Source organism: Ascaphus truei, chromosome 1 (assembly GCF_040206685.1).
Source record: "Ascaphus truei isolate aAscTru1 chromosome 1, aAscTru1.hap1, whole genome shotgun sequence".
Taxonomy (NCBI): Eukaryota; Metazoa; Chordata; class Amphibia; order Anura; family Ascaphidae; genus Ascaphus; species Ascaphus truei.
Window position 1 is genome coordinate 196,200,483 of NC_134483.1, and position 25,183 is coordinate 196,225,665.

The window sequence follows — 25,183 nt, forward strand, 5'->3', positions numbered from 1 at the left end:
GGCAATCACATGCCTCACCAATCTGTTGGTATAGTGTCATTATTATACTTATGATAGCTTTTGTTCTGGCCATCACTAGCAGGTATTACATCACATCATGCCAGGGCACTTTCACTTCTGAGGGATATGAGACTGTTTTATTTTGTATTTTTTTGTGATATGTTCTTTAATACATTTGTTATACTTTTTGTATACCTGAGTGCTTTATGTGGGATTTTTCCGTTTTCTTTTGTTAATATATATATATATATATATATATATATATATATATATATATATATATATATATATATATATATATTACATATTACGGTGGGTGAAAAGGGCAACAAGAAACCTCCACCGTGTTGCATATAGCAAATAAAAAGATAACTTGTGAGTAAATTCACATGTCTTAGACAGGTCTGCAACCCTGCCTTTCGCCATTATCACCCAGCATACAGTGTTTCCGCTGCAGCAAGGGATTCTGGGAAATGACATGCAAATGAGCACACAATGTGTCACCTTTTGCCTGAAAAACCATTGTTACACGGAGCCAATATAAGCTAATGCTCGCTGTTAACACAGCTTTAAAGCACAGCATGGGAATCAGAGGAAAAGCCAGAGAAACCATTCACAGACATGTTTCAATCTTAATAGGTATCATCAGTGTGAAGTTGGTTGTACTGCTGGCTTTGCAATTTTCAAGACTGTAGGGTTTACCATCACATTTTAAGTTATGGTGGGTGAAAAAAGCAACAAGTGATCTTTTTATTTGCTAAATCATTACCTTAGCGGATAGATGCTAAGGTACTAAAGTTGCTTACAATCCCAAGTACCCCGAGACACCTGTGGGGCCTCTGGACATCCGCGGGGACCACCTGTAGGTCCCCGGACAAAAACTTGAACCACCCGAGGACCCCCAAACACACGCGGATACCACCCGTGAACCCTGTGAGTCCCCCAGACACCCACAGGGACCACCTGGAAGCCCCCGGACACCTGTGGGAACCACGCGAGTACCCCAAGACACACACGGGAAGCACCCGAAGACCCCCGTTGGGCCTCCGGATACCAGCGGGGACCACCTGAGGACCCCCGCCGGCCTTTGGTATCAATCCTGTACATTATTTTTTTTTAAATGTTTTTATGTGGGGGCACAGGAGGTGGGTGAGTTATGTATTGGTGAGTAGTACATACTGTGATGTTTATTAGGGGCAGAGGGGTGAGTGAAGGGCCATGTACCCCCTTCACTCACCCCCTCTGCCCCCAATAAACCTGCTATTGTGCATTAACCCCTTTATTGCCTTAGTGGCTAGCCGCTAAGGTAATGAAGCTGCTTACATTGTATTTTTATTCATAGTGTGCATGAGCAGTGGGTCTCTTGAGCGGAACAAAGTTGATTTCTGCCTCGGGGACCCCCTGCTTCCCGAGGTACAGGCCCCGGTATGGCGCCATTCATATAGCGCCATTCATGTACATAGCGCTTCACAGCAGTAATAAACGTGATAATCATATAAATAAAAAAAATTATATAAATAACACATAATAGGAAGAAGTGCTTTCAGACATAAAAGTGACATTTAGGAAAAGGAGTCCCTGCCCCAAAGAGCTTACAATCTAATTAGTTGATATTCTACTCTGCTCCCTGCCACCCCATCTATTCCTACAAACCAAGCTCTGAGAAAGTAACTCATGTTCTGTGTGGTACCTGAGATGTAAATTCTCGGGCCAAGGCCACAGCTCTTTTATACGCTGCATCTCCAGCGTTGTTCTGCTCCACTACATGACTGACCAGACCTATTGCCTTTGCTTCGTTACCATCCAAGACACGGGCGGAGAAGATGAGTTCCTTCGCCAAAGCTACTCCTACTGCACGAGGTAATCGTTGTGTTCCTCCTGTAATGAATTAAAGATGTCGTTTATTAATTTACGAGAACACACGTTATTATTTACAACTTTTATGTAGTGCACGTTATATAGACGAGATTTTCTAGACGTGGTCTTTTCAATTGCTATAGGAATGGTGTAAGCATACAAGGCATAATGTTGTACAATTAGCAAATGGCAGGACCAGGCATGTTCTGCAAACCTGTATTCGCAGTCCAGGGGGAGCATAAAGGGAAACAAGACAAAACAATCTAAGTGCAGACAATAAAATATAATAAATAAACTCTGTAGAATTCTTGGCTCCTATGTGAAGCCTACTCACAGGATTTTAGTAAAAAACGGGCAACAAGAGACAGCTTGGATAGCAGGAAAAACTTCAGGCTTTGGAGTGATGTTAGTCTCCAATCACAGCGAGATGAGGATGCATGTAAAAAAGAAATACATCCATAGTGCAGACCAATAGTAAAACGTAATTTTATAAAGGTACTAAAAATGCACACTTACAATAAAAACGCTAAAAAACGCATAAATCACCAATTGTGATATAGGAAAGTCGATATGTGCCTGGCTCACCCCCCGCCTCCGTTTAGTGATCGATGAAGCCACGCATCTGATTGGCGAAATGCGTTGAGTGAGAGCCGCCCAGAGGAAGAGAGACGAGGTGCTAGTGACTGTCAATCCAAAAGCCGAAACCGGAAATGACGCGACGCCCCAGAGAGTCACCGGGAAGCAGAGAGCTGACCGCAGAGGCGTCTTACCATCTGATCGATCGCTAAACGGAGGCGGGGGGTGAGCCAGGCACATATCGACTCTCTTATATCACAATTGGTGATTCATGCATTTTTCAGCGTTTTTTATTGTAAGTGTGCATTTTTAGTACCATTATAAAATTACGTTTTACTATTGGTCTGCACAATGGATGTATTTCTTTTTTTACATGCATCCTCATCTCGCTGTGATTGGAGACTAACATCACTCCAAAGCCTGAAGTTTTTCCTGCTATCCAAGCTGTCTCTTGTTGCCCGTTTTTTACTAAAATCCTGTGAGTAGGCTGCACATAGGAGCCAAGAATTCTACAGAGTTTATTTATTATATTTTATTGTCTGCACTTAGATTGTTTTGTCTTGTTTCCCTTTATGCTCCCCCTGGACTGCGAATACATTTCCACTACTTGGGGACCAGAGGAAACAGGCCCTACCAGATGGGTCTGAGCAGGGGGTTATAATTCATATAAATATGTTTTCACGTATTTGCACTATTAGTATTCACTGTTCACTATTGAGTTATTTATTATCACTATATTTTAAGTGGTCACTAATAGTGTTAGCGCCTGTTTTTTCACCGTCACACATCACATGTTCTACAAGCCTCACACCCAAAGAATGGACAGGCGCTCCCACACTGATATTATCATATTAAAGTGGTAATTAGATGTAGGTGAAAGAAACTGGGTATACGATCCGCTCAAAACCCCTGCTGAGGACTTGTTTCCAAAAGTCCTCTACTTCCAACGTTACACCTCCAGATTCCAGAAGGAGCAAGATCCCCCCCCAGAATAGAGAAAAACACAATATAGTGTACACTGTATATATAAATGCTGAAGATATGCATCAACCTTTGATTTGATGAGCTTTATTTGACTTTATCTCTAGTAAGTGGGCTGGCATATGGGCCAAGCTTAGCATCATATCTTCAGCATTTATATACACAGTGTACACTATATTGTGTTTTTCTCTATTCGGGGGTGGTCCTGCTCCTTCTGGAATCTGGAGGTGTAATGTTCTACAAACCTAGCATAAGAACACTTGCATGCATTTTGCATGAACCTTTGAGGAAAGGGAGCGCTTGTTTTTGTTGTTTGTTGCATTTAACAAATCTGTGCTCTATTCTGCAGCTGCTAAGTAGAGAACATACTGAAACACTAAATGGTTAAAAAAAATGCCTTTTAAGGCCTCGGGCATGGTCAGCGCTTATGCGCTGACCCTTGCTGAGGCGCGCTGCTGCTCGGCACTGAGCCCCTTCAGCCGCAATGAGAGCGGCTTTAGCAGGGGCTCCCGCACGCTTGAGGAAGCGTGTGTCTTACCAAATTTTTCGTTTCTGTGCTCGCCGGAGCGCAGGGCCGGTCACGTGAGCGGTTCACCCAATGAGGGCAAACCAGCTCCGTGACGTCACTGGCCCGCCCCCAGACACGCCCACGGACGGCGCGTGCTTTTAGGCCAGGGAAAGCACCGCTTTCCCTGAGCCTCAGCGCGCCTCCACATGGCTTCAGTCTCTATGGACTAAGCCTAAGAAAGATATCTAAGCACTGTCCTTTGTATTTCATAAGTGATATTCTAAACATAACATGGGTGTCAGAGCATTTGAAGCTCTTTTTGCAATCTCTTATAGGTTTATTAAGAAAGCTCAGATACATAAAAAACGTAACAGTAAAATAAACATTTAATTTTTATATGCACCAAATTAGATCCAAACAAGTTGCTTTTCTGCAGATTTTAGGAAAATACGTTTTGTTCATTTCTGGTTCCTGAGCATGTACAGGTAGTCCTCGTTATCCAATGTTTCTCTTTACAATGAATGGCATATCCAGCGCTTTACAATGCAACCCTATGGGCTGTTTTTCGACACCGGAATGCGTTATCCGAAGCCGGAATGCGTTATCCGATGCTCACCGCCACTGATTAACATGAGACTCACTGTACAACGGTTTCACTTTCCAACGCTACTTCCAGAATGGATTCCGTTGGATAACCGAGGACTGCCTGACGCCTGTACATACTGTACAATACCTGCCCTGGAGAGTAAAAGTTCTTGTAAGAACACATCCTCTAACACTTTGTATCACTTTGAGTTGCCTTATTATTATTCTATGTGTTAAATAATCTTATTTTATGATAGTGCTCTGGGCCTTTGAGTATATTACATCTCTATAATAATAATAATAATATTATAACATGGACAGTGGAAATGCAATTAACGTGTGCTTGGTGCAGGTGCCCCCAATAAATACAAAACGAGTATAAAATTGCACTAAATGCTGTTTTATTCAATAACTCTGCGTGCATTTGAGAATATTAGGCATTCTCCTGTTCAATATACTTTATTCCCAGTTGCAACTGAGAATATAGTGTAAAACAAACAAAAATAAACAACTCCTCTTCGTGGTTTAATTCCTCTAAGTAGGTTTCTAAGAAAGATGCAACAAAGTAAAGTTCCTGCCAAGAAATCATATTATAAACACTGAAGCCCAGATTTACTAAACATTGCTACGGTATAAAGCATCAGCACACATGCTCCCCTTGCTTTCCAAATTTTAGGAACACTTCAGTTTGCTGTCCTCTATAATCAATATGCGTGACTGTAGTTCACTAGACCAGTAAGCTCTATAATTGTACCCAGTGAGTGTGCTAGACGCTTGTTTTTACTGTGGGAACAAGCACTGTATCATTATGCAGTCTCCTGTTTGTCAGTAACATTGTGATTGTAGTGGGCTCTTGGGAAGTCTTCAAATTGTACAATGTGCTCCTTCATTTATTCTATTATAAATAATATGTATGTTTTTATGTATATCTTTATTTATATAGTGCCATTTATGTACATAGCGCTTCACAGCAGTAAATCACGTGACATAGTAATATAACACATAATGGGAATAAGCGCTTCAGACATGATGGTAACAATAGGAAGGGGGGTCCCTGCCCCGAAGAGCTTACAATTTAAGTGGTGATTAGGGAGAACTTACAGAGACAGTAGGCGGGTGTTCTGGTAAGTGTGTCTGCAAGGGGTCAAGGTCAGTACATCCGGGATGTATAGTATCAGCCAGCGTAGCTACCCATATGCTTCACTAAAGAATGTGTGTGTTTATAGATAGGTCTTAAAAGTGGAGAGAGGGTGCCAGTCGGATATTGAAGGGGAAGGACATTCCAGAGGTGTGGGGCAGTGAGTGAAAGGTTTTTGGGTGGGAGTGGGCTTAAGATACAAAAGGGGTCGACAGAAGACATCTCTGAGCAGAACAGAGTCAGGTAGCTGTATAGCGAGAAACTAGGGCTGTGATGTAAGAAGGGATAGAAGAGTGTTTAGCCTTAAATATAAGAAGAATGTTGTAAGTAATACGGGATTTGATAGGAAGCCTGGAGAGGGATTTCAACATGAGAGACGCCGAGACAGATTTAGGAGAAAATAAAGTGATTCTAAACGCAGGGTTAAGAATACATTGTAGGGGAGAGGCGAGCGGTAGGAAGGCCGGACAGTAGACGGTTACAATAGTCGAGACGGGAAAGAATGACCACCTACATTAGTGTTAGCAGTAGAGGGACTGAAAAGGGGAGTGTCTTTGCAATGTTACGGAGGTAAAAACAATTTTTTTTTTAGCTACATTGTGAATGTGAGAGAGGAGTCAAGTGTGATCCCTAGGCAGCGTGCTTGTGATACAGGGTGTATGTAGACAGTAATGTAGACGGGGGCGGTAAGGCCATGCTTGGGAGGAAGTATGAGGAGCTCTGTCTTGGACTTGTTAAGTTTGTGTCAGCTGAGGGCCATCCAGGTTGATACAGCAGAAAGACATTTGGAAACTTTGGTCTGTATAGCAGGTCTGAGGTCAAGGGTTGAAAAGTAAAATTGTGTGTCATCAGCATAGAGGTGATATTTGAACTCTAGAAATTTTGATAAGGTCACCTAGAGAGAGTGAGTAGAGAGAAAAGAGGTCCCAGGACAGAGAGATCGATAGAGGAGGAGGAGGTGTTAGCAAATGAGACACTGAAAGCACGATGGGAGAGGTAAGAGGAGATCCAGGATAAAGCTGTTACGGATGCAGAGAATATGGAGAATGTGAAGTAGAAGGGGGTGGTCCACAGTATCAAAGGCTGCAAAGAGGTCAAGTAATATGAGCAAAGTGTAATGATCTGTGCAGCATAATATGTGTAAGTGTAGGAATTAAAGTAGGAGCAACAGAATTGAGGAGATGGAAAGGAATGGAGTCAAGAGGGCAGGTGGTAGAAGGAGAAGATCAGTAGTGACACATCCTCCTCTGCAACAGAGGAAAAGGAGTCGAGGAGAGCAGGAGAGTTAGGAAGAGGTGTAGAATATGAGGCGTATACAGAGGGGATGTCTTGGCAAATAGAATCCACCTTAGCCCTGAGGTGAAATAGAGGAAGAAAGACAAGCAACAGACAGTGGTCTGAATAGAGAGTGAAAGACAGAGAATAGTCTGTGAGGGTTAGACTTGTGTGTGTTGATTAGTGATGAAAAGTAGATTTGTGTAGCCTGGAAGAGGGCAGAATTGAAACAGGATAGGACACATTTGTAGTGAAGGAAATCTGCACATGTATGAAATTTCCTCCACAGGCGTTCAGAGGAGCGAGTGCAGAAGCGGAGCATGCGTGTGTGGCAGTTTAGCCAGGATCTGGGGCTAGAAGGGCGAGAGTGGGAGAGAAAAAGAGAAGCGTGTAGATCAAGAGAAAAGGATAGGGCAGAGTTGTAGTTCCTGACCAGAGTCTGTAGCAGGGCTGAGAGGGAGGAGCGCAAATTAGTGTCAAGAGCCGGGAACATAGGTTTCTGCAAAACGAGGGGTAGATCGAGGTGGAGAAAGGGAAAAGTGAGAGAGTGAAAACGAAATAAGAGGATGGTCAGAGAGAAGAAAGGGGGAAATGTAGAAGTCAGAGAGCGAAAAGTTTTTTAGTGAAAACCCGGTGCAGGTAGTGGCCGTTCTTATTTGACCTGCCTTATTTCCATAGGAAGTATCCAATCGCAGTTGGGACTCTTCCAATCACCAGATTATTGGCTGGATTAACTAGAAAATGCATCAATATTTTGTAGGATAGGAACGTATATTTACTACAGCAGAGGCAAACAAAGCACAGTATAGAAAACATAACAAAACAGTAAACATTTACTTACAGGGAGTGGAGGATATTAAATAATCCTGAAGAAGTGCATATACTTTAGCACAAAACGCTTTGAATCTTATTCTCTTTATTCAGACGCGGCGCATTGTTTTTAATGGGGCTTTTTCGGCAGAGAACTCCCCGAATGGCCGCTTCGGCTACTGTAGAATTGCCCCGTTTGTGTTGCCTTGTTGGCTATTCCTTTTATAAACAAAAACAGAGAGGCCCAGCGCAACATACAAAGTGACACAACATATAGTACAATACTTCAGTGCTAGTCTGCTCATGAGTAAGGGTCATTTAGTTAAACCCTTTGGCCAAAGCGTTATAAGCCTGCAGCCAACAGGTCCTAACACTACCTGGCATAATTCTCATGCACCTCTCTGTTTTTGCTGGATACTGGGTCTGTGATTCACAGGATCATGATAAAAACTGCTAACTGGAAAGTGTGGCGGGCGAGCTTTAAACCCTGTCGAGGAGGGTCACACCTCCAAGCAACAACATCTGCAATAACCCAGCAAGCTCCAGAACCCCAAAACTCACCCTCACATCACATATATACAGAATATTACTTTTATGATCCTTCTATACCTGATAATCTCTAAACTACAACACTCCAAAGACAAATGTCACATGCTGCTGTGACTGGATGTTGAACGCAGGAAAACTGGGACTATTACATTTGCTGCTTCTTCCATGACTGCAAGTGGATATTACATTCATGCTTGTTACATCAAATTCTACACTAAATATCTGGGTTTTTATGCTCTTCTACTTTGCTGGATGCTGAATAGCAATATCACTGCTGCATCAGCTCGTGGTTCATTATTCTCCACCAGCAGCGGAATGGTGCCAGAGTACAGTTCCATATCTAACAATGCTGAAATTAGCACTATTTTTTTTTAGTTTGCCTGAATTACCTTCATAAACTCAGCACTGTAAATCTGTTCCCTTCTGTTCTATTGTTGCACACAGGATTCCCCACATTCCTTGCATACTTATATCCACAACTCCTTTCTCTCTCGTACCTATGCAATACCTTCATTGGAGTTTAAATCTTGTCTCATCACAATGCTTCCCATTTCCTTTTCTTTTCTTTGATCACATTCCTAAATTCTTGTCTTCTCGTTTTGCTCAACCATTATTTTGGCAACATGCATTGATCCAATAACTCTGGTTTCGCCGAGCTGAATTTCAAGGATTTATGTTACGCTTCCTCTGATCTGCAGAAACTAAACTCAATCTTTGATTTCCTTCGCGATCATCTTCTCTTCTATGGATATTAACGTCTTCGTTGCCTTAGTGCCTTTCTGGGAAGACAATATGGCCCTTGTGAGGCTATAGCAAAACCCTGCACGTTTTATTACACTTTCCTAAGTTGTGATGTCTACAAAAGTACCAACATTGGGATTCACCGAGCGCCAATACGGGAGATTGCACTGCAATCCTGCATTAACAGCCATCGACTTGAATGGAAGCTTACGCAGTATCCTATGGGTGATACCCACATCTGCGCGTAGCGAATCTCCCTACGATCTGAAAATATAGATATGCACAAGAAGCACAATTACTAAGTGCCACACTGCCTTGGTTTGGTGCTCGACAATAGCCCTACAGGCTTCAAAATAACATTTAAAAAGCTGTGATTTCACTGTTGCTTTAAACACACATTACCTTACAATAATCTGTTTGATTGGAAATAAATACACCCGTAGCAGTTGCCGCCCTACACCGATATTACAATAACTTTGAGAATGAAAAAAATATACAGTATAGGAATAGTTTAGATTCTTTTCAGATCTTTTGCCAATTTGTTTGTTTAAAAAAAAAAAACGTTTCTCCCAGTCTTTTAGATACCGTACCCATGAGCAATACAGGAGACTGATTTTGGTATGTCTATTTCCCAATTTTTCCAAAGCTCATTTACTTTTTCACAGTATATTGTACTCTTTGCTCTGCAAACACTTCCTTATTCTAAATGTCCTGCAATTTATGAGAAATCATAGTTAAGTAACATATTTTTTTTTTTTTTTGCAGACAGCACCTGTTTAAACATGTATCAGATACTAACAGGATGTTAAGTAAGAAAGACTTTCACATACTGTACTAATGCCGAAAACCATATTCCACAGTTTGTTTGTTTACAGTTTTAAATGAATATGACTGTGCACTGAGGACAATGTACTAGCCATAAATTCAATTCACATACTCATCTAAGCTGCAACGTTATACCACCACTGCTATTTTGAAGTAAACAAAATCTTACAACTAAACCACAATTTGTTGCTTTTCATTTTCAAAGGTGAATTACTGTCTCTGTTACCTCATGTGGCTCTTCATTTCTTTTGTATTTTTACAACCTTAGTTCATCTTAAAGCATACCTGACACCTTATTTGTTCTACAACTGTTAATGTCATCTTACAGGTGTAGCCAGACTTACTGTGCCCGGCGCAGGAGACGGCACAAGTCTGTGGCGCCCGAGACAGTGTCAGCTGCGATGGAGCTGCAGGGGCTTCATGCTTCTGAATGTTACCCTCCACACCCAGCGTTAATCCTTCAGTGCTTCGGTCGTGTTGGCTTTGGCTAATGCAGTATAAAATAACCCCCTTTGTGTCGCCTTCTTGGCTCCTTACAGATGTACTGCTGGTTGAGGCTTTAATGATCCTTATCTAATCTCCAAACAACAACACTCCATTGATGATGTCACATGCTGCTCTGACTGGACGCCGAACGCAGGAAACCTGGGATGTTACATTCATGTTTGTTGCATCAAATTGTACATGAAATCTCTGAGTTTTTGTGCACGTCTGATTTTTTGGACACTGGATAGTAATATCACAGCTGCATCTAAATCCTCTTCAGATCTCTGCTCATTAATCTTCATCCGCAGTGGAATGGTGCCAAAATTCAACTCCATATCTAACAGCTTAAAATTACACTCAATATTCCTGAGTTTCCCTGAACTACTTCATACAGTAAACTCAGCACTGTACATCTGTTCACTTCTGTTTGTTGCCCATAGGGTTTACCACAGTCCTTGCATGCTAATATCCACAACTCGTTTCTCTTTTATGCCAATTTATACCATACCTTCAATGGAAGTTTAATCTTGTCTTTTCATAATGCTTTCAATTTCCTCCAGGTGCTCATATTTTCCCCTCTTTTGTTTTGATCACATTCCTAACTTCTCATCTTACTCAAAACACTTTGCACGTCTAGTTAAATAGAAATATCTTCTGGCAACATGCAACGATCCACTAACTCTGGTTTAGCCAAGCTTACTTCCAAGGACTTACGTTACCTTCTTCTGATCCACAAAAACTAAACTCAAACCTTTATTTCCCTTTATTTATTAGCCTTTTTCCGTTACCCTCTCGTTCCATGGATATTAACCCTGTTGGTGATCTAGTGTAATTCTGGGGAAAAACACAAGTATTGACACATAAGATATAAGAAAATCCTGCACGTTTTATTATGTCTTCCTAAGTTATGATTTCGGCCATGGCTTGTATCCCCTGTTTAACAAAAGCTTTCACAATTTCCCAAAACTCAAACACTGGGATTCACCAAGCGCCAATGCAGGACATTGCACTGCGATCTCGCGTTAACAGCCACTGACTGCAATGAAAACCAACGCAGCATTGTAGTGTGAAACCCGCGTCTGCACTTACTGACTCTCCCCTCAAGATCATAAAATATAAATATCCAACGCAAGCATAATTACCAAAGGCCGCACAGCCTTGCTTTAGTGTAAAAATGATGGCATTGCTGCAATAAATACAAACTACCTTATAATAATATGTCTTGTATTAATTTCATATAAGTGTAGCAGTTGCCAGTTCTATAGTGATAATATTACAGTCATTTGGGGGTGAATTTTTTAAAATAAATATGAATAGTTCTGTTTCTCTTCTGCTTTCTGATTTTGTTTCTTTAAAACTGTTTTCCCAGTCTTTTAGGTACACATGGGCAATGGAGGAGATGGAGTTTAATATGTCACAATTTGTATTTTCCCAATTATCACAATCCTTTTTTTCCCCCCTTACAGTATAGTGTCTTTTCTGTGCATACGTCTACCTTATTCTAAATGTGCTGAAATTCGTGAGAAACCTGGAGTTGAGGGCCTGAAAAAGCAATGTGCAGGTTGCATTGGATGCCCTAGGGCAGGAGTGCGCAAACTGGGGAGCGCAAACTGGGGAGCGCAACATTTTCTGCCGCTCTTCCCCACAACATTGAAATGAAATGCCGGGGTGCGCGCGAGGCCTCGTTATGCCTCTTGTTATGCTCTCCAGCGGCTATTGTATTGTATGTCTTTATTTATATAGCGCCATTAATGTACATAGCGCTTCACAGTAGTAATACATGTGGTAATCAAATAAATAACAGATAATATAAATAACAGATCATGGGAATAAGTGCTTTAGACATAAAAGTAACATTAAGGAAGAGGAGTCCCTGCCCCGAGGAGCTTACAGTCTAATTGGTAGGTAAGGAGAACGTACAGAGACAGTAGGAGGGAATTCTAGTAAGTGCGTCTGCAGGGGGCCAAGCTTATGTATCATGTGTCCAGGATAATCCACAGCAATTCATATGCTTCTTTAAGTGGGTCTTAAAGGTGGATAGAGAGGGTGACGTATCGCCATGACAACGTGCATCAAATGGCAACGCGACATCACATGATGTCGTGACGTCAGATGACGTCTCCGATGCGCCGGAGAGAAGGTAAGAAGGGGGGGGGGCAGGCGCGAGCAGGGGGGAGTGCATGCAGGGGGGGGGCGCAAATGAAAACTTTTGTGCACCCCTCCTTTAGGAGAAAGATAAGGTGTCATTCTTCGAGATCGGGATTCTTTCTCGGGTGTTACGTTTCATCCCCAAATCGCCTACTAAGTTTCAAAAGTAGGTGAGGGGAACTCACCCCAATTTCCAGACTATGTGAAATGTATTGAAGGCCTCTGGAAGCAATTAGATTAAACATGAAAACATGCTGAACTGTACTCACTAAATGCTTTTGTTTCAGATTTCTATAAGTAGAGCATACTGCAACTAACAGTTACAAAACGATTACTCAACAGTTTTGTTTTATGGGAACAGCATGCAATTCTCCTGAAAACAAACAACGTCACAGATGAAGAAATACAAGTTAACTGGAAATTAATTCACTAGCAGGAAAGAAAAAAAAGCAGAGGTCTATGATTTCCAAAATCCCTCGCCTAGCTCATAATAAGGGCACAATACAGGCAATGTATTATGCCATACAGTACTCTTAGTCTTTGCAAGTTTAAACTAGCAGCGTGACCTACTTAGCCACCTTGTATATCAGGGCTAATGTATTCTCACCCTACAGATGCAGCGGCCGTTATTCGAACAAATCATGGCGCCGTTTTTGTGTGCGCCGCTGTACTCCACGCGGCATTAACGCCGCCAATCGCCCCAGGCACACGTGTTTATCGCGGTTGCTTTGTTTGAATTTCATGGATTGTGTGCAATTAAATGCATTGAAATGAATGAATTGTAATGTGTACAGTACTGTGCTACTGTGTCAATTTCAGGTGTTTAAAAGCCAGAACACTAAAATGCCATTTTCTGCCCTCGCCTGCACTCGCGTCTTAAGGCGATACGGTTGGAAGAAATCGCACGCCATGACATCGGTATTCTGACGTATACAATGCGTGAAGTGTTCGAATAACGGCCGCTGCATCTGTATGTTTGTATGTCTAGATTCACTAACTGGTGTGAGCATTTTTTTTACGCATGCAAGTCATTTGAACAATACGCAAAGGTGGTTGAGTTTGTTATTGAATCTAGCTGTTAGTGAGATTCAGAATACAGCTCCCCCTAAAATACCCAGGACAGCAGACTGCAGATGTAACAAGTACGATTGTCACTAATATTAGTACAGTGTTTGATAGCATTAACATCAGGGCCTCGTCAGCCTCCAGAATTATAGCTTTTCTACCTACTCAGCTACATAACTAGTAGGCATTTTGGTGCGGTAATGTAAGATATGGGAAGTCAGTTCTCTGACATCTACAGTACATTACGTTTCCCTAGTACATGCTGTGTCCTCCTACAGTAAGAATGCTGTATGCATAACGTCTCAGGTCAGTGGATAACATTGCCATTGACGTCTATTGTAGCTGAAGGAGTTTCGCTTAAGTCACTTAGGGGCTTTCTCTTTATTAGCCGAAGAGTCAGATGGAGCCGTATCCCTGCTGGAATTCCCCACAGATTTCAATGCAGGATCGGCCGCAACAGAATAAGCTCCTTATTACTTTAAAGCACTTTTACGTTACTTTAAAGTTCAGAATAACCAACTCCACCCCCTTTTTTACAGCATGAGACCCGTGGGTTCCTCCGGAGCTGAAGAGCGCTATTTTCAGCTCTGGGAATACCCCAGTTCCTGAGATATCGGTGATACGTCCTGTTTTTTTATGTCTTTTTAAAGGAATTTAAATGACCGTCCAAAAGGCAGCTGCAACTGATGACATGGCGCTTCTTACTAGCCGGTGGGACGCTTGGGACTTGGTGGCCATTTTGATTTTGTCTGATGTGAGCAAAGTCACAGGTAACTACACTGGTAACTATCTCAGGAACCTGGCGTCCCAGAGCTGAAAATAACACAGATCTCTCTCTGCCCCTCATCTCCTTTCCTACACTTTCTCTCAACCTCTCCTCCTTCTCCTTCCCCCACTCCTTTCTCTCCTAACCCCCTTTCACTCTCCCTCTCTCTCTCCCCTTCCCACACTCCCCCTCCTTCCCCCGCTCTTCTCTCTCTCTTTCCCGCACTCCTCCCTCTCTCTACTACCTCCACTCCTTTCTCTCTCTCCTTCCCCCACTCCTTCCTCTCTCTCTCCTTCCCCCACTCCTTCCTCTCTCTCTGCATCCCCCACTCCTCTCTCTGCTCCCCCCACTCCTCTCTCTGCTCCCCCCACTCCTCTCTCTGCTCCCCCCACTCCTCGCTCTCCTTCCCCCACTCCTCTCTCTCTCTCTCCTTCGCCCACTCCTCTCTCTCTCCTTCCCCCACTCCATTCTCTCTCTCTCCTTCCCCCACTCCGCTCTCTCCTTCCCCCATTCCCCCCTCTTTCTCTCCTTCCCCCACTCCTCACTCTGCTCCCCCCCCACTCCTCTCTCTCCTCCCCCCACTCCTCTCTCGCTCTCCTTCCCCCACTCCTCTCTCTCTCTCTCCTTCCCCCACTCCTCTCTCTCCTTCGCCCACTCCTCTCTCTCTCCTTCTCCCACTCCGCTCTCTCCTTCCCCCAATTCCCCCCTCTTTCTCTCCTTCCCCCATTCCCCTCTCCCCCCTTCACCCACTCCCCTCTCTCTCTCTACTACCTCCACTCCTCTCTCTTTCTCTCCTACACCAACTCCTCTCTCTCCTTCTCCCTATCACTAGCTCTGGAGGACCTTGTTTCCCATGCTGTAAAAAAAAAAAGTAATCCTTAAGAAATCGTCCAGCATGCAACACTAAGCCCAAAACTACAAACAACCCCTTCTATTTTCCTTCTGTGGAATTACTGAACAATAACCCATGCTCAATTTGATGTATTCTGCTAGGATTATTATGACTATATACTTGTGTGCATGTTTATATTTTACTTAAAAGTTTATTTTTATTTTTGTTTATTTTTTACTTAAAAGTTTATTGAACTAAAATCCTATAAAATATTGCTATTGTGCCTTTGTCATATTCTGGCTATAATAAAGGGCTTCAAAAGCGAGGCGTGGTCTCGTTATAGGCTCTTCTTTATCAATAATAGTGACAAAGTGTCAACTGTAAATATTGGAAGAAACGTTTATTGGGTAATTTCTGGGACCATGGATCTCTTGAAACGTTTTTATGGTACTGCCATTGTAAAAATATCTGCACTGTGATATGCCAGCTTTTCTCCAACTTGAGCATGCTCTTGCATAGGTGCCCTCTATAAAGTACAGGTTCTCAAAAAGTGGGGTAATTAGGGATGGGAATGAGGAAAAGTTGTTTCTTCTATGAGCAGCTTTGCAGACAGATGGTGAGTGGGAATAACTGGATGCTACGGCATAGTTAGGGTATTTAAGCTGCAGAGACCCACACAAACGCTGACAAGTCCTTTTTTCTGAGCCTCGTGTTTCTCTATGTCTACCCAAACTTTTTGGCTATCTGAGAGTGATCAATATATTAAGTGGCTCAGTCTAGCTACTCTAAAATATCCTATAAGGTCCAGAAGTTTTATCTGTCTACGAACTTTCCATACAAATCTTGTGATGGATTTTTATAAATTCTTAACCTGAACGGGTACTGTGTTGGGTAGAACTTGGAAAAGGTAGAAGATACTAGGTAGAATGTTCATTTCTAGTGGATATTATCCGGTCTGTCCAAAACAATGGATAAGAGTCCCATCTTTTTAGGTAATGTTTTTAATTGCCTTAGTAATGGGGGGGGGGGAGGGGGGCAAAATTATTGTAATGTTTAGTAATTTGCACTACTAGATATTTAAAACGATCTGCTCTCCCAACAATGTTTAAGTTCTGGTTTAATTGTGTCTTTGGCATGGTTCATTTTAAAGTTGGACCGCGATAAAATGTCCTTAAAGAGACGTGTGTTTACCTTTTATTATATGGTTTTCTACCATGGAATGTGCAGCAAACAGGACTTTAGAATTTTAGGAATCTAACAGCCTGCACTTCAGCCATTAAAATGGACGGACTACATTAGTAATCTTTGTAGTCTGCTACTACACTGTAATTTTCTAGCAACAAGGTAATAGTTAAGAGTGATGTCAATGTTCTTTAGCCACAGACATCTTTTGTAGTTGAAGTCATTCAACAATTGGTTATGTTAAAAGGAGGTAAATGCAGTAGATATGTTCTCCTCTTCTAACAATGGAGATTTTAAGCCAAAGAGTGCCCCAAAAAAGTGCCTTGACAGATGTAGAATTACCCCATAGAAAGCATTCCTTGCTAAATATGATTTCCAACATTTGAGAAACTACAGAATTCAAGCTAATAATGGCTTAATGTTACTACATCAACCCTTGTCAGGAACTGACAAGTTATCTTTATGGCAAATTGTAAAGGAAAATGCAGCTTGAAAACATTATTGTTCCTAGGTATTCTTAAATGTATAGAACTACAGTACATATACAGATTTGTTTCATTTGTGGTGAGTCGGTAGTAAACTTGCCAGCTCTACTATTTGTCAGGGAGACTCACGTAACTACATTTTTTTTTTTAAATAATTATTCTATTTTCTCTGTTCTTAATTACATGTACACTAATTGCACAAGGAGAAATAAAATTAGTATTTTATGTGGCTCACATATTTATACACGACTTGTCTCTAGGATATTTTCATTCACTCCATACACTTACAGAACACAAGGAGAAGAAGAAAAAGTGGATTAGACAGGTAAAAGTGAAAGGAGCTTTATGTTATTACTCTAGTTTTGCCAAATGGAATGCCATGAAGCCTATACTGTATGTCTAATAATAATAGCATGTTCTTGTATAGCGCTGCTAGTTTTACGTGACTTGCCCAAGGTCACAAGGAGCCGACACCGGGAATTGAACCAGGTCTTTACTCACTGAGCCACTCCTTCTCTCATACATTATATGCCTTTCAGAAGGCCATTTATCAGCAATATCCTAAAATTACAGTACACTTTGTTAGTTACTCAGAGTGAGATAGTGGAGATCGGACACCACCGCACAGAAACTCATTCAATTCAATGGGAATTTTCATGCTGTAGTGCCGGATCACCATTGTTGCACTTAACGGTATATACTATAAGCTCTGACATCGCCGATACGTGCGGTATGACAAGTAAACCCCATTTACAAAGTCAATGGGGCTTGTGTGCCATACCGCACGGATCGGCGACCTCGGAGATTATAGTATATACCCCTTAGTGTGAGGCACCTATTATGGAAAGGGTATTTGAGTGATAAATCAGTCAAGTGAAAGCATGATATCTCCTGAAGAAAACAATCAGGGTGATAAAAAAAATCAACCTGAATCAATAATGAAGTAGAGAACACTCTCTTCATATAATAATTCAAATGAATCTTACCCACTGCTGAGCCTCCACGAGTCTATAATGGCGTGTCCAGCCGCAAACGTAGCTCTTCCTCCTTCTCCCCCCCCCCCCCCGTTTTTTCCTTCCCTTAACCCTTTTCTGTATGAACATTGAACATGTATATCTAATTATATACTTATCAAAAGTTTTGGATCGTCAATATGAAGTATTATATAAGGAGATGATTTACTGCGGCATTTTTCACGCATCCTGCATTTAACTCTCACCCTAGGGAAGTTGTCTCGTATTAACAGGCAGTGTGTGGTTTTTATTTTCATATCTGTATTTATATATTTTGATACAAGGCATCTCTCCTGTTTGTGTAACCAATAAGAATACATTTGAATACCCTGCCTTATTATATGCTGTGGTGAAAGAGAGGAATATTAATATGGAGGATGTATTGTTGGTTTTTGTCTGTTTATTGGGTGTGGAGTCTTGGATCATAGGTATTTATTACAGTAAGAATTTGTTTTTACATAGTCATGTATATATTTGTTATTATGCTTTCTATTTTGACCATTTTGTGTTTTGCGCTGGACTGTGGGACAATAGGTTACCATAGCAATATGGGGGGTACATGGCGACTCTTTATTTTAGTGGCTGGCAGTCTACCAGTTGTGTGGCGGCTTGCCTTGATCATCAGCAAGCTGGAAGCAGTGGGGGTGTACTCTTCCCCTGCATGGCGTTACTGGGGGTCCCCAGGGAGCGTGGATGACTGTCTGGGTTAGGGGGGACGGCTTCTCTGGCGGCCGGTTCGCCTGCCCCTGTCCTCGCGTGGGGGACCTCGGGGCGGGGGGAGGGGCCTACACACTGCTGTCCTGGCTATGTTTAGGCTTCATTGTTCCTGGGCTCGTGCTGACGTCACGGGGGTTGCGCACGAACGGACGTGCGGGTCATCAGACGCACGTACTGGCACGCGCACCCCGAAGGTGACATCATGCGCGGACCCGTTTTTGGCGCGAAATTCAATTAGTAAGGTTATCGTGGGTATGTATTTAAGGAGGATGTTAACTCCTTGTTAAAGGACATTTTGTCTGAAATGCGTAGGAGGTTGCACAACCCCCTTTATTTTTTGAATAAAGAATTCTGCATTTTACCACCTGGCTCCCTGGCAGTGCGCTGCTTTTGTCTTCTCTGGCTATAAAAAGAATGAAAATCTTGACCAATGTTACCATGGATGAATGGTGTTATGCCAGATTGCTTGATATATATAAATGAGTGTATAATAAAAGCACTTTGAGTGATCTACAGTATATGTTTTTTTTTAAATCAAATGTTATATCTTATATATATCAATCCTAAGGGTGCAATACAGTTTTAATAAAAATAATTTTTACATTTAAAGTTTGGGGTAAGAATTTCCAACACTGTATAACACAATATTAGTATAGTATATTTTCCCAGTGCAGTCTCGCATTTTAGATTAATACAGCTCAACCCCGTTATAACGCGATCCGCTACAACGCGAATGCGCTTATAACGCGATGCAAGCGTGGCTCCCAATTTACGTATTTATTCTATACATTACAACACGATTACTGGTGTCATAAATACTTTATTGTACAATGCATACAATTGTACATTATTTCTAACGCGATCCGCTTATAACGCGATGTGATTCTTTGGACCCCAAGCACCGCGTTATAAGGGGGTTAAGCTGAATCTGCTTTCATTATTTATATGTACAACTCATCACACTCCTGCAATTCCAATTTCAAGCGCACAAAGAAAAAAGGGCTCTTATTTATGGAACCACTCCAACTTAGAAAGATTATTTATTACTTTAACCTTCCAGCAATTTGAGAGAAAAGAGAAGCCAAGGATATTTTTTGCCTTTCTTTGTTTCTGTTAAACAATCTTAATCATACGGCCATAAATTACAAAGACTTGGTTGTCTAAACGACAACAGCATAAAAGCATATTTGTTAAGAGGAAGAACAAGCTCCCTTGTCTGCTTTTACAGATTTACATTCAAACTCTAAACTTAGTTTAAGGGGACATCTGCTGTGAAAGGAAGTTCTCTGGGAACCTGTCTACACTGAGTCATGTTAACCTTGTGGTTACTAGTGGGGTGGAATTATGGAATGATAATGTGTAAAAGGTTATTTAGCTAGTTGTACAGCATGTGTGCAAAAAACAGCAACATCTGTTTCAGGGTACAGTACTACTTACAAAGCCACTTCAGGATAACTGGAGATTACTTAGGCCATTTAAGGCATGGCATTGAATCTTTTTATTCATTTTTTAATACAGATGGTCTAAAATAAGGATTAGTTGCTTGCAACAATTCTGTTACTTGAAAGTAGCAAAACTACTACCCCCCTTTTGTATATGTAAAGCATGTGACAATGTATTATTCTATATTCTTACCTAAGCTGGCAATCAGCTGGTGTTCCTGTTATAAATCTATAATAATCCTGATTGTGTGCCCAACATAATGGTCGCATTTTAACTTTGTGCTGGAGTCTGTAAAATGCTGCAGCTGATATGTAACATTATATTACTCAATGTAACACATTATTGCTGAATTCCTAAATACAAATTAAAAAACGCTCCAACGCACAGCCAAAATAGAGTGGGTCCCAAGCAGAAATAGTAAAAATAAATCTTTATTGGTCCATATTAAAAAAATGGAGGTTTGTACCCTCCTACGCGTTTCGTACCACACTGGTACTTTATCAAGGAGTAGTTCAATCCCCCTATATCAGCCTATATATACCCATACAAACTCTCCCATTTCGCGCCAAAATCACAGCATGACGGGCGCTCGCACCCATGCGCGACGACGTCACGCGTCTCGAAGCGCATTCGCCACTACCCCCAGCGTTGTGACCCACTCGCATCCTACCTGTCAAGTTGTGGGTCATGAGTCTTCCGTCGCCATCCGGGCTTTCCCAGTCATGATGACGCAGATGGGCGGGTCCCTCTCGACGCGCACGCGCTCCTGGTAGTTCCTGGTGTGTGACACATTGCGGGTCAATATACATCATTCTGACGGGTTGGGGGCGGGCTCCCGAGGCCACTACCAATCAGTAGGTCTGTTTCCCTAAGCACTTGCAGCAGTGGGAAAACAGACCACGAGCGGATTGGCCGACGGAAGACTCGTGACCCACGACGCTAGGGGTAGTGGCGAACACGCGTCAAAACGCGTGATGTCATCACGCATGGGTGCAGGCGCCCGTTATGCTGTGATTTTGGTGCGAAATGGGAGAGCTTGTATGGGTATATATAGGCTGATACAGGGGGATTGAACTACTCCTTGATTAAGTACCAGTGCGGAACGAAACGCGTAGGAGGGTACTTACCTCCGTTTTTTTTATATGGACCAATAAAGATTTATTTTTACTATTTCTGCTTGGGACCCACTCTATTTTGGCTGTGCGTTGGAGCGTTTTTTCATTTGTATTTGTACTATTTCTCCTGGTTGCACGCCTACAAGATACACTGGTCTGGGGCTTCAATATGTGAGTACATCATTACAATTTCATGATCTATGTGAGTCTAGGATTTTCCCAATGAGGTTCTTTGTCTGAGTTTACTATTTCTCAGCCTTAAGCCTTCAGGGACAGAGATATCCTGCGATCGACTTTACTGCTATCAAAAGTGCTACTGTTATTGCTTATATACCTCACCAGCCCCAGCAGCTTATTCTTTGTGTCTAAGACATACAGTATATTATTGAATTCTCTCAAGAGGACTGGAATCAAATGTTGGAGCGTATATATATCACTAATTTGTTCTATATGAATTCCTAAATACACCTTAACAGAAGTCGTCCCCACCCAACACCATAATAACCAGTCAGACAAGTATTTGGATGAAAAAGGCCACAGCATTTTATTAAAAACACAAAGTGAATCCCAGCGCTTCTCGCATTCGACTAACAATATATGGTAAAAAATATACATAGTGAAACCAAAGTCTGCGTGACAAAGGAGACTTTCGGTTGCATCTTTTGATCAAATCATGACAAGCCTGCTAACCAACGTCAAGGTAAGTCTCAGTAGCAGGTCCCTATGCATAGGTTGGTTAGCGGGCTTGTCATGATTTGATCAAAAGATGCAACCAAAAGCCTCCTTTGTCACACAGACTTAGGTTTCAAAATGTATATTTTCACCATATAGTGTTAGCACAATGGGAGAAGCGCAGGGATTCACTTTCTGTTTTTCATATATGTATAGCCAATATTTTTGCCAGCTACAGGCTTCCTACACGCAGAAGCGCAGCAAATATATCTATATATATATATATATATATATATATATATATATATATATTTATTTTTTTACAGCATTCTATTAACACCAACATAGCGCTTGCCATCCATAACCATTTAACATATTGTAACATACGCCAGTGGACATGTCTTCATTTTGTTAACCCAAAGGTTAGCGTAACCCAAGTCGCAAAGTTAAGGCATTATTGCGCCACCTTCCCAAGGCCATATATGGCCAACAAAAACCCCATCAGCTTTTAACCTCATACAACTGGCAAGGACATCCCGCCACTAGTGAGTCCATGATACACCTGAAATAACTCAACACCCACACACAGCCAACACCCTCTCAATACCCTCCTGTAGACCAGTGTTAAATGTCCAATCTGATGTCAAAAATGTCCACTCTCTCCCTCTAAGGCCGCGCTTATAGTGCCGGCGATGCGACGTCGCCCGAAAACAAATACATTTCCGCCACCGCGTGCGCTTATAGTGCACGCGACGGCGACGGAGTGACGTCCCCGTCGCGAAAACCTGAAGCCAGCAAAATTAGCTTTTTCAAGGGCAGTCGCATCACGTGACGGCCCACGAACAAATCAAATTGCTGGAATCCCGCAATGCCCGGCGAAACATAACTTTTCATCGACGTCACCCGTCGTGTCGCCATCGACGGCACTATAGGCACAGCCTAACTCCCTGTGTCTGACTACCACACCACCTACTTTGCGTAGAAAACATGATATTGCAGCGTTGACCTTCCGTCAACATTTCTCTAATGCTACACAGCCCACACTAATCAATTATATGATCAACATTGCAACAAAGTTGAAAATCAGATATAATTAGAGCTCAAATTGTGCAAATAATTATAACTATTGCAAAAGCATGCTGACAAAACATATCAGTAAACAAACTATGCAATTTGATGTCTTTAACAGAATGTAGTTAGAAGATAGTCTGACATTCCCTAACGCAAGCCATTATATCTACAGATTAAAACCAATCTTTAAAACTAACCCTGTTTTTGCTCACAGCTAAAAATTGAAGAAGAAAAAAAATCTTTCTTGTGGAAACCACTGCATGAAATGATGAAAGAGTCAGGCAAGGCAGGGGAGGAGAGTTATTGCAGACAATACTTCAGGATGCCGACACTGTGTTTGGTAATAGTTGGCTTGGAGAACTCTCGAGGGCCATGTCTTTACTGTGACATAAGTAAGGAAACAATTCTTCATAAATCACCTTGTCCGTGTTCTCGAGGGCCATGTCTTTACTGTGACATAAGTAAGGAAACAATTCTTCATAAATCACCTTGTCCGTGTTCTCTTACTGTAAACTAACCCCTTTGGTTATTTTAAGGTGGACTGCTAGCAACAGGATCTGTGATTGACATCTCCCTACACTGTTTAAATTTAACCCAGCAAGATGAAAGGATCCGTACAAAAACCTAGGAATGTCATCTTGTTAGAGTTAACATGTTTAACAGTAGCACTTTTTATAGCCTATGAGTGAGAAAAATGAACATATTCAGCGTCAGCTCACAAAAAATGTTAGTATTGCTGAAGTGACAAGTTTTCACAGTGGGTGTCAGGCAAGAAATATACCCTGGTCAAAAGTATAGCAAATGTGCAGTTACAGCAGAATTGACAGTAGCTTCCTGATTAAGCGTTAATGTAATCCTTTGCCCCGTGAGATTCCATATGTTGATGCACTGCCAGCACTGAGGTCTTCTCCATAATTACTACTCACAGGGCTGCAAGGGCCCTAATCAGGGGGCTCTGAGGGGGTTATTCAGCACCTGCAGGGATATATACATATTAAAGGCACATGTGGCATCACCAAAGCTTCTCTGGCACAAGGCTATTAAGATTTAAGATCAGTACGCATTATGACAGTGACATAAATTAATGGAAAGCTGCAGTCAGCGGTTTAGCCTTAAGTGTGTTTCTGCATCACAAATGTGTATTTTTATGTTTTTTTAGCTGCACAGAAAGCTATGTATTAAAAAAAACAATATTTCTGTGCGGCAAAAAAAGTACAGAGTGCAGCAAAATTGTTCAGGTTGAACTTGGCGTAAACCCTAAAACGTCTTATAATAGTGTTAGCGCAGAATTGAGTTGCCATGTATTCACTAAAAATGTATTATGGATGTTTCATTATACAGGGTCACACAAAGTGGTAAGAAAAAATAGGCACTAATACCCAGGAAACAAGAGAAATAAATGAGGTCCAAGAGAGCGTGTACCCATAAAACTAATAATATTTAATGGATCATCCAAAAAACAGCTACATCACAGGGTGTGCAACCCCCCACCAACGCGTTTCGAGCGTGAGCTCTTTCTCAAGGTGACTATCAAATGTACTCACCAGTCGGTTTAAATACCCATGATCTGCAGAGCTGTCCACTCCCCGTTCACTTCCTGAAACCATCAGGAGTGGTCATACAGGGTAAATTATACAGGGTCAGCATTTTTATTATTTTCACATGATGGCTATTGTAAATAACACTAATAGTCCAAAATAGGTGCGCTCACAACACCAGGTAACAAATCGCCACAAGTGCACAGCAACAATTGTCCTGCTGGACGTGGAGCCATCAGGGATAGAAAAAGATGCACTCCACTGATCTTTAAAAGATTATAACATTTATTGCACAAGCATCAAATGCCTCTTTTTCTACATTTTTACTGTAAGTAATACTACACTAATAATTGATATTCACTAACAGTAGTTATAAATACAACATAAACTTAAGCTTAATTTTGTTTTAATTAAAATTGTATCATTCAGGTATTCAACATGACACAATGCATTAAACTTCATATGAAACAACTAATTCTGCTTCATATTGTATGTGTGAAGCCTTCATTCACACGATGCAATTTTATAAAAGGTACTACTTTTTAGCACAGAAATGTAGGCACCAAAACCTTTTCACCTATGATTTTAGTACTAGGCCCCTGTGAGGCTCAGAGAAACAGTGCAAGTCACAGGCAGTTGAAGACTGCTAATGGCTTTTGTCATACAGAATAAAACAGGGGTGCGCAAACTCCCCCCCGCACCACTCTGTCTGCACTCCCCCCCTGCTCGTGCCTCCCTCCTTACCATGTCTCTGGTGTCAAATGACGTGGCGGGGTCATGTGACGTTGCGTTGTCACGTGACACT

The 25,183-nt window shown here is 41.8% G+C and overlaps 1 protein-coding gene across 1 annotated transcript in view; it reads right to left on the minus strand.

The window, feature by feature from the left end:
• Positions 1 to 25,183, minus strand: part of AUH (AU RNA binding methylglutaconyl-CoA hydratase) — a 246,273-nt gene that overhangs the window by 9,443 nt on the left and 211,647 nt on the right. Inside the window, exon 7 of the mRNA XM_075600025.1 lies at positions 1,691 to 1,878. Coding sequence (XP_075456140.1) covers positions 1,691 to 1,878 — 188 coding nt within the window. The remainder of the gene's footprint in view (positions 1 to 1,690; positions 1,879 to 25,183) is intronic.